Source organism: Ambystoma mexicanum, chromosome 10 (assembly GCF_040938575.1).
Source record: "Ambystoma mexicanum isolate Mex_15411 chromosome 10, UKY_AmexF1_1, whole genome shotgun sequence".
Taxonomy (NCBI): domain Eukaryota; kingdom Metazoa; phylum Chordata; class Amphibia; order Caudata; family Ambystomatidae; genus Ambystoma; species Ambystoma mexicanum.
This window is the reverse complement of record NC_090932.1, coordinates 186,925,242-186,941,529: the sequence shown is the minus strand read 5'-3', so window position 1 is coordinate 186,941,529 and position 16,288 is coordinate 186,925,242. Positions and strand designations below refer to the sequence as shown.

General features: G+C 47.1%; 1 protein-coding gene across 3 annotated transcripts in view; it reads left to right on the top strand.

Annotated features, from left to right (window-relative positions):
- The window catches only part of RHOBTB2 (Rho related BTB domain containing 2), a 314,611-nt gene that overhangs the window by 275,538 nt on the left and 22,785 nt on the right, over window positions 1–16,288 (top strand). For all 3 annotated transcript variants that reach the window (XM_069617690.1, XM_069617691.1, XM_069617692.1), the window contains one exon: window positions 15,720–15,838. In XM_069617690.1, the coding sequence (XP_069473791.1) occupies window positions 15,720–15,838 (119 nt within the window). The remainder of the gene's footprint in view (window positions 1–15,719; window positions 15,839–16,288) is intronic.

Genomic DNA, 16,288 nt, shown 5'->3' with positions numbered 1-16,288 from the left:
TGCCTGCAGCAGGGTGGCAGTATTCTGAACTGCAGGGGAGAGAAGCGGTTCCAGAAAAGGCAAACTAAGCACAGCAGAGGCAGGGGAGATGAGGCCCTTCGATGCGACGAGGGAAGCTAACGCTGACACAGGAACCAGAGGAGCCACTGCTCAGGTGGGGTAGCCGGCCATGCAACAGACTCTGGCAGCGAGAGCACGCTTTACCGTTGTCAGCCGGATAGTGAGAGGTGGCCTGGGATGTACAGAAACGGTGAAGAGTATTTGAAGACAATTTTGAATACTGACTGACGTGAATTAAAAGCAAAGATGGTACATTCTCCTGACATGAGATGTCAGTTGGGGGAAACCTGGAACCAGGCATGTAATTTCACCAAAATGCCAGGGGTAGCGGAAGTGGCCTCACACGACCCTTGACCCCCTGATGACATCACAGGAAGTGATGTCATTTGACCCCACCCCGAAGTGATATCGCGGGAAGCGATGGAACACGACCTTTCACCCGTTGACAAAACAGGAAGTGGCATCACATAGCATTATACACTATGAAAAAAATGGTTACGATATCACTATAATGTGATGTGCATTTCATACAAGAATGGATCGCTATATGTATCATTAAGATCAGTGTATAGGCCCCATATTACCAAATTACTGTGAATGCAAGCAGACGTCCATGACCAAATGATATGTTATTATACAGCACTTCAGCTTAAGCGCTTTATATAGAAAAAATATACACCCAATATCGCCCCACCTGTATTGGTACTCATTTATCGACCTCAGAAGGCTGAAAGGCTAAGTTGAGGCATTTAAGAACAGACTAAATCAGTGACTCGCCCCCTGAAGTGTGCCTGAAATAAACCTTTAATGAGGCTAGCAATTATTGTATAGAATTCCAGAAAGACACATTATTTGGTATTCCTATTCTTTCTTATTTAGATATTTAGAGTCTGTGCTGAAAGTGTTGGACTTGGGGCACTCCTGTTCTTATTTTTCATCTTATTATTATTATTATTATTTTTTTTTTTTAAAGAGGCCTGAACAAGAAAGCCAGCCACTCCAGAATTAAAGAGCCACATGGTGCTGGCACAGCCAAGGAGCTTGCATTACAAAATAAACAAAAAACCCGTTTTTTTTTCTTTAGAGGTTGCAAGGGTGACCAGAGATCACAAGGGAGACCTCGGAGATCACAGTTGCGACCTCTGGCGACCCCTAAATGACGTCCCTGCCTGGAACCAGCATTGCCATAAGTCAAAAGACATTGTGGGAGGAAGGAAAACATGGGGGGAGGGGGGTAACGTGAAACCAGCCATTGCCATAAGCCAAGAGACCGTGTGAGAGAGGGATAGAAAGACAGATGTTGTGCGGTTCTGCTGACTGGAGATGTTATTTATTTAACATTTAAAAAATGCACTAAGCCCATGGTCATCACAGCGCTGGTTACAGAGTCGCAACGTCTGAGCAGAGTTGGCAGCAGGCCTGTATCTTCCATCAAGGGAGGGCCTTGAGAAAAGAGCAGGGTCTTGAGGTGTTTCCTGAATGTCCAGTAGGATTGGTGGGGGAATTCTGGAGTATTGCCAAGAGATATTGAAAGAAAGGTTGAAGGGTTGTTCTAGCTCTCTCATATGAGATGTCTGCATGGGGGAAATTGGTGCAAGTAAACCCTGAAGTCAACAAGTGGGATTTTTGTAGCAATGTGATTGTGCAATAACTTAAGTGGAAGAAGTTTGCATGAAGACCAGATAAAGTATCGGGTGAGGATCAGGTTTAGAAAGATACTTGGCAAGGGGATATACCAGGAAATCTGTGTGAATCAAGAGGAAGATCTTTCTGGCAGGTGAGTATACAAGGATATCAATAGGTTTTGCATTTTGCAGTAAACGAGATATTCCTGGCAGGAGAGTAAACCCAGGATATCAAATGATTGATTAGCGAAAATGATGCTATGAAGGAGACACTTGGTTTTGCCATCTTAAGCAAAGTGTTCTGTGGAAAAGATATGTGTTTTGCTCTTCTATCAACCGTATTCTATGGATGAGACATTCCTGCTTTGCCAATCCAAGGAAGACCATTTTCTTTTCGGGTAAAGAGACCGTTTCTTATTTAGACCGAACATTCTTGGAACAACATACAGCCAATTGGCATCCTGGATTGGTTCAGGGGAAGGGAGACAACTACTGTACATAAGGATTGCTATGTTGGAATCACTTATTTGAACTTTCACACTCTTGATTTGTTGAGTTGGAACCAGAGACATTTCCTCTCCACATTTTGTACATGTTGGTGTGAAGGTCAGATATAGTTTGGGCATAAGGTCTGCTTGCTTTAGCTTTAGTTTTGTAGGTAGGGACATTTTCATTAGAATAGGGAGCAATAGGCCTTTGTCCCACCCATTTTGCTTTAATAAACATGGAGAATATTAAGAACCCTACCACCTTGTGTCCGTCTCTCATTTCTGACCCCTCGCATGATTCAGCAAGACTTGAAGGCAAAGTGAAGGTCGATGAGGGCCGGGGCGATGTGGTCGTATCTGCGTAGACCCTTGATGAGGCGTGCAGCTGCGTGTAGGACACTTCTCAGGGGCACAAGGGAGAACGGGAGACCTTTGAGGAATGCATTGCCCCCATCCAGGTGTGATGGGACCAACAATGGATCTAAAGCTGTCCGGAGGTAGGAAGGGTTTGACTATTCACAGGAGAGAGAGCTGATACCAAGCTGTCTTGAGTTTTCTTAGCTATGTAGGTTTTAAAGGAGAGGTGTTTATCAATGTAGAACCCGAGGGACTTGGCGCAGTAGGGGAGCTCTGGTGTGAAGTCCTCCGGGTTCATGGTTGATAGCCAGGACTGTATGTGTGGGTGTTCAGTGTTGTTGGTGAGGAGTAGGAATTTGGTCTTGTAGGGGTCGAGCTTCAAGTATTCACTGGACATCAAGACTGGATCAGCGAGAGGCAGGTTTTGAGCCTATGGATGTCCTTGATGGAGTCGATCATGAGGTATAGCTGTGTGTTGTCGGCGTATTAATGGATTTGGATGTTGTGTGTGTCTAGGAGGGCTCCCAGCAGCACCATGTATAGATTGAAGATTACTGGGGAGAGGACGGACCCTGTGGGACTCCATAGGTGACGGTTAGCATTGGCTATCTGGTTAGAGGAGTCAATCTGAACAAACTGCTGACGGTTAGCGAGGTAGGACTTGATTCAGCCTATAACAAGGTTCCTGATCCCCATGCGCTAATGTAGGGGGTCCGTAAGCGCCTGGTGGTCTACTGTATCAAAAGCGGCTGAGTGGTCGAGTAGAACCAGGAGGCAGGGCTGGCCGTCATCAAGGAAGTTGAGGGTGTCGTCGACCACCTTTGATTGCTGTCTCTGTGCTGCATCTGGGTCTGAACCCAGATTGGTAGGTTTGGAGGTGATTGTTGGTGTTTGTGTTGTTGTAGTTGTGCGACTAACGCTTTCTCGATCTTACCTAGGAAGGGAAGATGGTTGATGGGGCGATAGTTACCTAGGTTGTTGGGATCCAGAGTGGGTTTCTTAATTAGAGGGAGGATTTGTCCTGTTTTTAGGATCAATTGAAATATGCCTTGAGTTGGGGAGCTGTTGATGAGCTCCAGCTAGGGAAGGCAAGCTTCTGAAGGGAGGGTCTTGAGGATGGATGCTGGGAGGATGTTGCCTGTATACGATGTGGCTTTGAGGGCGGCCAGGGTTTTTATCCGGTCCTCTTTCGAGAGTGTCTTGAATGTTATCCAGGCTGTGAAGATTTTGCGAGGAGGGCCAGGAGGTGGGTCTGTGGATGCAGAGCTGGTGTCTGTGTGCTGGCAAATCTTGCTGATTTTGTCAATGAAGGTTTTAATGGCAGTGATTTTTTTGATTGAGTGTGGTATAGCAGAGTCGGGTAGCGGGTTAACTCAGTGCTTGACTGATTTGAAGAGGGCTCTCCTTTTGTCGTCCGCTTCTGCTATCGTATTCTGATAGCAGAAGGCTTTGGCTGTGTTGATTAGTTGTCAGCGGGTGAAGAGCGCCAGGTCAGATGCGATCCTGGCGAGGCACCATGTTTTCTCTTGTTTCGTGGTGACTCTTTTGCTGGGATTGAGTTCTTACATGTACCAGGGTGCTGACAGTTAAGGTTTGCAGGTGCATTGTTTCACAGGCTGTGTCGCTCGATGGAGGCTGAGATGGTGGCGTTGAGTGATTCCAGTAGAAAGTTGCAGTTCGGTTGGTGGTGTTCGGTCCATGTAAGGTGGGGGTTGGCAAGGTCTTCCGTGAGGGCTTACACCGTGAAGTTCTTGAAGGACCTGAAGGTTTGTGTGATGGGTTTCTCCTGGGAGTGCTTCACTGGGGTAATGTGCAGGATGTTGAAAGGCACGACTAGGTGGTCAGACCAGTCAAGCGGGAGAGAAGAACTGTAGTGAATGGAAGACAGTGCAGTGATTAGGTCGGGGATGTTACATTTCTCTTGTGTTGAGTCTTTCATGTGCTGTGTGAGGCTGAGGGTGTCGAAGGCCAAGGAGAGCTTCCTTCATTGTTATGGTGACCTTGTTGCCTGGGAGGTTGAAGTAGCATAGGAAGATGTTAGCGTGCGTGAGGGACATGGTGGTGCCCAGGTCGGTGAAATCTCTGATGAAGGCGGTGTTGCGTTTGGGTGGTCTGCAGATGAGGTGGAAGGTGACTGTGTCCGTTGGGAGAGGACTTTGAAGGAGCCAATGTTGTCCATGTCCAGTCTGGTGCAGGACGACAAGGTTTTTTTGGATGACTGCAAGGCCCCCGCCTGCTTGTTTGGCTGGTCTCTGTGCTGGATGCTGTAGCCGTCAGGGACAAGGGAGTCTAGGGTGTGGGTGGAGATGGGCATCAACCAGGTGTCGGTGATGAAGATGGCATCACGGTTGTGTGTAGTGACGAGGTCGGTGATGTCTGCTGCATGGGTGATCGCTGAGCGGACATTGGCAAGGATCAACTTACGTGTTGTGGACAGTGAGGGGCTGCCAATGGGATTGGGGCTGATGTGGGTGAGGTTACTGTAATGCGGAGTCCATGCCTTAGAGGAGGGGTGATGATGGGGATGACCTGTGGGGATGGAGGGAAAAAACACATGTCTGCGCATGCTTGCCTGTTGTCTGAGCAGGGCTTCGGGTACTGGGTCCTCCAGGTCTGAACAGGAATTGCACTTTTCTTCGTCTGCCCTTCACTTTGGACGCCGGGTGAGATATGCTCTTAATCTAAGAGTTAAGAGCAGAAAGGAAGAGGCAGGGCCTACATCCATTTGCACCTGCTCACCAACTGCAAACAAAAAGAGGCTGAAGGGCTGCTTAAGTAGGGAATTAGGGTGGCAAAACTGGAAGGCAGCAACAGTTTAGCAGTGATTGACAGGTGGGTGGGGCTCATGCCACATGACCTAGATCCACTTGCACCTGCTCACCAACGACATAAAAGGATAGCCGCTTGGTTAGAGGCAGCAAGAAATGTTACTAATGCCACTGCATGTCCTGCCTTTGTGAGCTCTACCGTTCAGTTCTGCAGCCTCACTTAATCCAATATTTAATTATACTTAATCCACTAAAAGTGCCCTCATTTTCTGTACTTATAATAGACGTTAGTTTAGATCTTGTTGGTATTGATGATCCTTCAGGGCTCTGATTTTCTCCGTAAACTATCAGAGTCAACATTATAATAAGGCTGGCTGCTGCAGGGATTCTGCTCTATATACAACTTAAACTAAGCGTACTTAAAAATGTGATACTTTCTTTAAGGTAAGCAAAAAACACTAAGTCAAATGTCCTCGAGTCTATACTGTTAAAGGAGAAAACTGGGGAGTGTGTATGTTTTATGGAGGCTAGTGCTGGCGAACAAGAAGTTAGGCATGTAGGCTAGTCTGGGAAATGTTCAAAAGTCTGTTTTGACATTGGAGGAATAGTTGAGTCTTGTCTCAGTGGGGTAAGCAAATGAACTTTGAATTGTTATCTGTAGCTCGCCATGTTTGTCTGTTGAGAAGGAGGATAGGCTTAAGTTGTAAGTTGTTTTGAGGGCATTGGGTTTAGTTGTTGGGGGGAGTCTGAGGGGCAGTGGGTGAGGGTGAATGCAGAGCTCTTCAAGCATTCTTTTAAGGATGGCTGAGACTTCTACCAACAAAATAATAGTCCTCCTCCCGTTCAGCGTCACCTGCCGCCCTCTTTTTATTTTTTTGTGCATCATCTGCAACAAAGCAACCCGCTTGAGTGATGGAAAGAGAAAGCGGCCTTCTGTAGTAGTGCCTTGATCTCGAGAAAGCAGGTGCCTTTGCGTGGTGAAATAAACGTGCCTGTGCCCTTTGTTCTTGAAATACCCATGCAATGTTCTGGCTTTTGCTGCATTGGGGTAGTTGTTAGTTCTGTTGCTCTGCAACAAGTGACTGAATCTTGAATAGTTTTCTGAAGCCAAGTATGTTGTGGTGTTGAGTGACAGCACCATCTTATGTTTTCTTAAGGCTTGTAAGTTGTGGTGCTAATATAATAGGTGAGTAGAGTTGTTTCTTGGGGGAGGATTGGTCGGTTCATTGCGGGAACAGACTCCTATTCGTTTTTATGAGGAAAAGGGTGGTCTGGAGTTTCTATTTAAGTCTAGTTTGTTGGGTGTTTGAAGGTGCGGGAGGGACGTGAGTCTTGAGCTAATTGTGGTGCGTCTCAAGCTGTTTTCAAATAGCTGTGACGAATCTGAGGATGTCGTCCCTTCGTCCGTAGGGGGAAACCTTTCTCATGGGGCCAGGGTGGTGCATCCACAGTACAATAATCTCCCTGGGTGTGGTGCGCCGAGGGAGGATCAGACAGGGAAGAAGCTCCCTATGGGATTGGGGGTGACAATTCTCCGGAGACGTGGTATGCCCCTGCTTCAGTACTGCCAAACCCTTCTCCGGTAGCAGGTGCCCCCAACCTCCCTATAGCCAGAGCCAATATGTTCTATTGTCAAAAGTCTGACTAATATACTTAAAAGGAATGAAATACCAACTAGGCACTTTGCATCTGGTTTTAAAAGAAGTACTGTGAAGAAGATGACCGAGAGTCTGGCGATCACTTTAGAGGATCAACGTGAGCGGTCTAGCTTCTCCCTGAATCATAATGGCCCAGACGAAAGCAACAAACCAGCGTGGGAGTTCAAAATGAGCTCAGCTGGTAAGCAGAAGATGAATGATTCTCTGAAGAGGAACTACAGGAGCTGTGCACTGGGCGAGCGGACCAGTACCAAACGGGAAGCCGTGAACGGAGGAAAAGAAGAATGCAAACCTGGTCCATGCTGGAAGGGATGCTTGTGCTGCTACCGAACCTCTGGGCACACCAGCCTCAAGCAAAGGACCTGCCAAGAGGGATGCAGACCCAGGTAGAATGGGACATCCGCAGAGACTCTGAGGAGCCTGCCGCTCACCCGAACGCTATCGGAGCTTCGAGAAGCAACGCAGCTGCTCGGATAATGCTGGTACCTACAACGAAGAAGTTACAGGTACGTGGGTTACTCAAGAGGCTTTGAAGGTCTGCGGCAGCAAGGGAGTGAAAAGAGAAGTTGGAGCAAGAGGGTCTGGGACCCTGAGAATGGACTGAGTCTAGGACCCTCACCCATATGAAATTGTAAGTGGGTGTGGGAACCCAAGGAATAAGATGGCATGGGACACTGAAGGGACATTGCAAGTCTGGGACCAGCAACCATTTGAAAGTCAAAGAATAGGATGGTCTGGGACCCCGAGAATACCCAAGAGAGAACCAGAATGAAATGGAACCCGGACAGCAGAATCGTATGTTTGGCAGGAGAGTGAACCAAACAGCTACGATGATGAAGTGCAAGTTTGGGACCCCTCAACCATGTGAGGAAAGAACAAGAGGTTCTGGGACCCTTATTGAAGGAGCCAACAATAGGCTTGGCAGGGGAGTAAACCAAACAAGTACAACCCTACATTGCAAGTCTGGCACCCGCACCCATGTGAAAGGTAAAGGCCTGAAGGAACGAGGAACAAGAGGGTCTAGGAACCATGTAAGAGAAGGAGAGATAGAGAGGACAACGGCTTGGCAGGAGAGTGAACCAAGCTGTTCCCATCTTTGCAAGTCTGGGACCCGCACCCATATAATAAGTTGAGAACAAGCGGGTCAAGGACCCTGGAAGTGAAAAGGACCTAATCCTATGCTTGGTAGGGAAGTGTGCCAAGTTGATTGGATAAAAGAAATGTGAAGTTAAGAAGAATGTCCTTGTAAATTACCCAGTGACATTTACTTAAAAGGATGCAGGGCTCAGAGGCCTAAAAGGAATGACATGTGAAGTCGTCTATAGGAAAGGAACACAACCCTAGCCTTGGAGTCATATACGTATAAACATTGTTTATTTCATCTCTTTTTGATTGCCCGAGAGACCGGGCACTTTTCTGTTCATTGGAACTACTATGAACACTTTACTTTGGGAAGAGGTCATTCTTGCACAGCTGGTTTAAGTAGAGGTAGGCTTTTGAGACACAACAGTGACCGACTTTGGTTTTGGATAATTTCACTAGTTTTCTTTGAGGCAGTTTTAGGGCTAGCGAGGCCTTTTTCCAACCCTTTCTTGATTAATCAAAGTCTGTAACCAGAAATATGCCACCATTGTGTCTGAGCCTTACTTCTGTACCCTTACATAGCATTTAGATTGGGTTGTAAGAAGAGCTCCTCAGGTACCCCATTCCCAGTGGTTGGGGCCTCCCTGCATGCCCCACCCATCACAAAGATTCAGAGTGCATCCGAGTCAGGCTTGGAGAGAGAAAGCAGACTTTCGCAATAGTGTTTACTGCAGCGTCAAGAAACAAAGCAGCGCCGTTTAGATTTCGCAAGAGGTGTCTGCCCTTCTTGGTGCGCAAGTTCACACAAACTGCTTTGCATGTGGATTTTTAAATGTATTTTGGCACCCCTCAGACGTCTTTGTTTTTAGACTCGCATGTACTCGTACTCTGGTTCAACCCCACCCGCGTTTGTTTGGCAATTAGTGGCTAGGAATTATGCAGTTATGCAACACCTAGTGATCACTCCATACAGAGTGATCATTTCAACATTTAGAACTGCGTTTAATAGGCTATGGAATAGAACACTTGCTAAAATAGCATTTCCAATTTTAACTATAGCCATAAAACGCATTCATATTGCATTCATAGCAACATTCTTATAACCACAATACAAGGCAGAACTTAAATACACATGCATGCCTGACTCTGCATTTGTTGTCCAAAATTGATGTTTCTGTATGTGGTGGATGTCTGTTATGTTAAGTTGAAGTATTACCGTTGTGTGGGTTGGTCTGTGGGTTAGTGTTTGGCTTAGCCACGTGTATGTGTCTGGTAAACCCATGACTGATTATGTAATGCCTGGTATGTGCTTAGCTGTGGTTTTGGTTGTTTCGTTTGGTGTAGACTGAAGTGCTGGGGTAAGAACTGATGTCTGTAAAGGTGGGAGGCAGGGAATTTGAGTAGGGTGCAGATTAGTTAAACATCAAACAGGAGCGTATTATCCCAGGTTGTACTTAAGGAACCAATACTAAGAGGTCTGGGGGTGGGGGTCTCAGTAGCACTGCGTATAATACAGTAATGCAGCATTCCGGAGCATAACAACCGAGGCTGCAATCAGGAAGCCACCGCTGGCAGTGCAGAACTTGGCATAGCAAGGCACGATGAGACCTACAAGCCATGAAAAGCATTCAAATGTATAGCAAGACATGCAAAGCCACAACAAAGCCCAACATGGCCTCCTCCACACGCTTACCACTGGCCTCTGATGATTCCTCAAAGAGACTAACAAAGCGAGATAATGACTCCTTGACCGCCAGAAGGTGAAGAGGAGCACGTTGGCAGTGGCGGCAAAGGGGTGGAGGAGAGGCAGGCTGCCATTGGGGTAGAATACACAATCCAGCCACACTGAATCTCAAATTCCTTGTACCTCATGCCCCTTACCAGGTTTTGAACTCTGACAGAGCTCATTGGGGACGTACAGCTTGGGAGAAAAGGAAGCCCTGGCACAAGGCACTATAATGGCGGTGGGGTGTTCCCTCGCAAATAAGAAAAGGGATTCACAGCCGGGGGAGCTGGTGCATTGTTCCATCCTAGGGTTCCCCTGTTCTCATGTTCAAAGCTAGATTGAAGCAGTAGATGTTAGACTGATGTCACAGAAAGACAATGTTTCTTGACTGAAATCTGCACTGGCACTGTGCCACCCAACCATACACCTAAATGCTAAACCATTAACAACTTTAGTCGCACTTGGAAAAGCAGGAGACCATGTCATCTGTGCGTTTTCCCCCGTCTGATGTCCACCCAATACACCCTTGAGGGAGAAATCCTACCTGATCTATCCAGATTAAACGTCAGACATTTATTGAAGAGGTCAACAAAGCCCCCAGTGCTCTTACCTCTAAACATGATTTAGGGGCTCCTTGTCACTATCCGTCCATTCCAGGGTCACTCTGAAAACATTCTGTCGCACAATGGGAACACTTGGAGGGTGAAGTAGCAAACGTACTGTATGTAACTTTAAACAAGAGCGGTTCCCCCTGCCAGGGCTAATGTAAAAGATCTATGCCAAGCTGTTATTCTTAATATGTGCAGGCAAACTGTTAGACAGGAAGGTACCAAGACATGAGCCCCTAAATAACATAGGTTTGCAAAATCTATATCATAACATGGAAGCTGTGAAAGGCTAAGTCCTTGGCAACAATGGAGGACTGCTCCGTCGCGATAAACTGACACGGACACCAGGGATGCGTGATTCTCAACTGAACTGTTTCCGTGCCCTGTAACCCCTCCCTAACCCTGCATCACTTCCCCAACTCTTGGCCTAACGAGGCTCCTCCCCTAGCCCAATGGCAGTAATGGGCTGTGCAACGGTGCACAACAGCACATCTCCCCCTTAACATGTTACATGATGTTTTACCTCATCTCTTCAGTCTGCAGGGCTTTATCCGGGACCGCTGAGGGTGTCTAGGCGGTCCCGATGGCGCTACCTCATTACCACTATCTGGGCTGTCTGCTCTTCATACTCTTGACAGCTCTCCGTCCCCTAGATGAGTCATCTGAATCTGAGCCATGCTGGTCAGCCCGGGTAGGGTACCACGAGGGCATGTCCTCACCTGGGCATCTGCTGAAATGCGAGGTGTTTTGTGTGATTGACTTGTGAGACCCTCCTTGGGCAGTCAGCATTCTTCCCCTTGGAAAGTTTCTTTGCTTTAAGCAAGGGAATCAATAGGGTAACCGAGGATCCCCAGCCTGACGCCGGGGAATATTCACAGCATGAGAATCTATGATGGATCCAATGCTGGAGACGAAACAAAGAATCTAGATCTCTATGAGGGACAGAGGTCTAGAGAGGGAGACAGAGTTTCACTATGAGGACTACGGGAGCCCTATGAACCAGAGTCTTGGAATCATCCAAACTGCTCAAAGCAGCTCATCAAAACTAAGAGAAAGATCTATTAGGAGGGGGCACCCATTCCTCTATGAATCAAGTGAGAAATTATGAGCTAAAGAACCAAGGGAGACAGGAGGGCCCTCTAGAACAAGTATGGACGCATCCCAAGGGGCAATCTGAATCAAGCTCACTGGAATCTAGTGGGGAAAGACCAACTTAGTTGGTGGAGGAAGATTAAAGTGATCTCCCTTGATCTATGACTGAGAGAATTGACTTTTTGGGAATTCGGGAACTTGTTTATGCTATATACCTGAGGAAAACCTTTTCTTTACTTGGAACTCTGACAAGATGGAGACAAATCGCTAAAAGTCAGGATCCTTGTCCCCTATTAAATAATTGTGGCAACTGAAACTAGGAGAGATTTCTGGTAACACTGGGAGACAGCAAAATAAAGAACTTTGAGGGCAACCTATACTGCCCCTCTCCCTTTTAAGTTGCTTTTCTAAGTGGTAGGGCCAGTTTAGAGGTTAGGATTTGGACAGATGACAAGATTTATTATTTTGACGAGCACCCAAAGTTTAGTAGGTTGGGAAGTTCCCTGCTGGCAGTAGGGTCAGTAAGGGGTTTTCTTTAATTTAAATCAACTCCTGTAGTAGAAACAAGTCTTCTGTTCCAGGTTCTCCTTCTAGTACTCCACAATAAAAATGAGAAATTGGCATACTGTTGTGCAGTGTATGACAACAATGACATCATTGATGGTGCCACTAATGATATCATACACATCATTGATGAGATTAATAATGACATCATATATGACATTACTGACATTACTGATTGTATCAGTTAGAATATTTTATAATTATATATTCGTATAATCCGTAATGGAAAATATTATTCATAGCATTTACTGAGAGTTATGCATGAATAGCTGAAAGGTTTGATACGGTTGAACTAATTGGAGACATCACCCCCTTTCGTCGAATGTTTCCCTACAGTTGGAGATTGGACTGTAAATTAGTTTGAAAGAGCCATGTCCCTTGAACTGGCAACTTTTAAGACGGGAATTCAGTTAAACAAAATGCAAGAGTAGCAGGAACTGATCTCATATAAACTTTAGCCCTAATGGTAACGCAGCAAGAGGTGCCATAAGACCGGTGACATCATTGGTAGATCTTAAATAAGTCTAATAAAATAATAGTTACTGAAACAAACCAAAGCCTATTTCAGTTGCTTATCATATTTTATCGAAGGGCCTGCCTTGATATGCCATTGATTACACCCTTCAGAACCAGCACTGGGCAGAGGAACCTCCATGTGCCAGTACAGCTGCAGACTGCCAACTGCTGCCATTCTGTGCCAGTTATAGACTCAGATGCGAGATATATGTATTATATGCTAAATACAGCTTCACATTCCTGTGTGCTGTTATAATATGACAAGTGTAGCTTCCAAGATGTTGATGATGCCAATGTATGCCTGTTGTAATCTCATATGCCAGGTATAGTCATATGTAGGATGCTAGCATATGCCAGATGCAGCCTCCAATTACTCAGAAATGCCAATTGTTTCATATTACCCATAGTCACCATATGTACGATACAGCCCCAGGTGCTGCTATCATGTGGCACGTGCAGCTTAAAAAGCCTCGGTACATGCTGTATAACACCAGGTAATGTCTCCATTGTCGGGCATAGTGACAATATGTAAGATGCAGCCTCGCGTGTGGAAGATGCTGCCATCATATGCCAAGTGCAGCTTCAAATGCATCAAATACCAGTCCAGACCTCATGAAACGCAAGATGTAGTATGCACAGTGACCTCTCCAGTTGCTGCTATTCCAGGCCAAGTGCAGCATCAAATGCCTCGCTAAGGCACTCCCACTCTCCTGACCCCCAAATAAATACCCCCACACCCTTGCACCACTTTTATGCTCAGGTACTTTCCCCTTCATTTAGGCACATGTCTTTAAACTGGCTTCTTCTTCGGGTTTCTTCTTCGGGAGTCGTCTTCTTCTTCGGGAGTCTTCTTCTTCTTATTTGGGAGTCTTCTTCTTATTTGGGAGTCTTCTTCTTATTTGGGAGTCTTCTTCTTATTTGGGAGTCTTCTTCTTCTTCTTCTTTGGGAGTCTTCTTCTTCTTCTTCTTTGGGAGTCTTCTTCTTCTTCTTCGGGAGTCTTCTTCTTCTTTGGGAGTCTTCTTCTTATTTGGGAGTCTTCTTCTTATTTGGGAGTCTTCTTCTTTGGGAGTCTTCTTCTTATTTGGGAGTCTTCTTCTTCTTTGGGCTTTTTCTTTGGGTTTCTTCTTCTTTTTCGGGTTTCTTCTTCTTTTTCGGGTTTCTTCTTCTTCTTGTTCTTCTCCCCCCCAGACTGGGCTATGTCTTGCCTGGACCTCCTTCATCTGACGAGAAGGCCTTGTGTGGCCTAGTCTGTTGAACATCCTGTTGTGGAAATGAGCCTCCTAGCAGAAGTTATGAATTGCCCCTGTTGTCCAGCATCCCTCGCTATAGTCAAAATGTCCTCCATCCCCCACATGCCAAACCTCTAACCTCATCCGCTCCCTCCATGTGTTGGTGCAACCTGGATTCTTGACTGCTGCCATAGTGTCCCCAATGCACCAGGCCCCTTCCACCTGTCCACTCTGTCTGTTCCCCTATCTAATGTGTCTTACCCCACGGATCCACCATGTTCTTAGTTCCCTCTTCCTTTGCTAGCCTAAGGAGGCTTCTGAGGGTAAGAGAGGCCCCGGGTACACATCTCCCTACCCCTCTGCCTTCACACCCTACCCACCTCATGCCATGTAACTTTTCTCCACATCTTTCACCTCGCCATTATTGGCTGCACACCTCCTGCACCATGTTCCACATTTGCAAGTAAGGAGAAGGTTGGCGGTGGTTGGTAGTGGTAGACCACGATTGATGATAGTTTACAATGGTTGGGAATTGCAGATTGTGGTTGGGGTCTTTGGGATGGGCAGTGGTAAACTGTCATTTGCAATGCAGCGGGCAAGAATGCATGCCCTTTGCAGACACTGAAAGAAAACAGCCAATTTGAATAATAATAAATAGCTGATCCCAAAAATATTTACACCCCGAGATACAATTCGGAGCGGTCCATTCACAGACAGGATCTCTGCCTCTGATAGGCCAGCCTTCATCTTTACACATCCATGGCATTCATTTGGGTTCACATATCGGAGACTGTGCCAAGGCTCCTGCTTAGCAGTGAGTATGCCTAAGCAATGAGGCTAATACTCCCTAAATGGAGACATGGGAAGGAAGAGCCACTCCTGTGTCTGGCCGCTCGTGCCACCTGCACTATTCAGGTGATTTGTTGAGAACATCTTCCAATAAGAGGACTTCTTTGACGAAAAAGGCCTTTTTTAATTGACATATATTTTTACTTTCCGAAAAATACGCCAGTCTGGATGAGGAGGACATTTGCACTTACTTAAAAATACTTTACTACTAACTTCAAATTCATATCTAGAGCCCTGTGCGGTGCTAAAGAGCTCCCCAAATGAGTCAAACCTAAACCTGTTAGTCTGTTGCCCTTCAGAGGATGTCTGCAGCTTGCACCATTACTCCCTACAGCTCGTGGGTGGGTCGTCTGGGAATACCTCCCCACAATACCAGCGCCTCGCTTAAATACGATGTGCCCCTCTGCCCAAAACACCCTGGCCGCCCATAAAACGAACCTTCCAGTGCCACCCACACATGCCTCCGCCTACAACTGCTCCTCACCTGCTGCCATCGGGTGCTTGCGAGGAGGGCTCCCTTGTGCTCTGATGCTAAACTCTAAACTGCACGGAAGACTGGCATTAGGAGGGGCTTCACACCTGATTTTAGCATGGCCCCTGACTCCCCCACCCCCCTAACTAGCAGCCAAGCACCAACTGGGGCCTGTGTGCTTGGCTGGCTGCTACTGCCAATGGCCATGGTGGCAGAGAAAGGAGACTTCCCTTCCGTCTCCCCTTCTAAACCTGTTGTCTACGGTGACCTTTACAGAATGCCCATATATTGCATAGCATGTCTCTGCATTGAAACGCAGCCCACTCCCTCCCCCCCAAGCCTTATGTTCCCAAGGACGGCTCGTTCACGGGTGTCTTGCATTCTATCAGGCTCTTGCCAGAGCAGTGTGCTAGGGAGAGGAAGGGTGGTGGGGTCAGTTTGTGTTGGGGCGTGGGTTCGTGGGTTTCTTGGGTGAGGGGGTGCTGTATGTCCTGTACTGTAATGGTTCAATGTGCAGACCTTTCAGGGTGCGGGGTGCGGGGTGGGGGGGGTATGGAGCCAGTCTGTGCAGGTCAGGCTTTCGATGCTCCACACTCACTTGGTAACACCTTCTCTCATTGCAGACGTGACCTTCGTCCTGGACGACGGGATCATCAGTGCCCACAAGCCTCTGCTCATCTCTAGCTGCGACTGGATGGCGGCCATGTTCGGGGGGCCATTTGTGGAGAGCTGTACACGGGAGGTCAGTACCTGAGTCCAGAGGAAAAAGGTGTGAGCGAGGGCTTTGCAGGGTCTTGAGGGGCATCAGCAGGAAAATGACGCCCGGAGGCGGTGCTCAGGTTGGTGGAGATATCCTCTTTGTGGTAACACACACTGATGGCGGACAGGCACAGTGGCATCTGTCTGCAGCGTTGCTTCCGAGGGCAGCTGTCTGCTGGAAGCCCCCACCCCATTGCTCTCCTCAGTTTCTGGGCTACTTCTATAAATAGTAGCTGGAAACTAGTTCTGATGAGCAGGCATTTTACTCCCCAGCATCCCACACCTCACAAAGCCCACGTGCACAGGGCAGCACCATGTGCCAGCACATCTGAAGGGGAGGTGGTGAGGGTGAGAGGTGGAAAGCGAGCAGAAGAAAGAGATGGGATGGGGGTAGAGAGAGCGGGAAAACGACAAGGCGATAAGGAGGAATGTG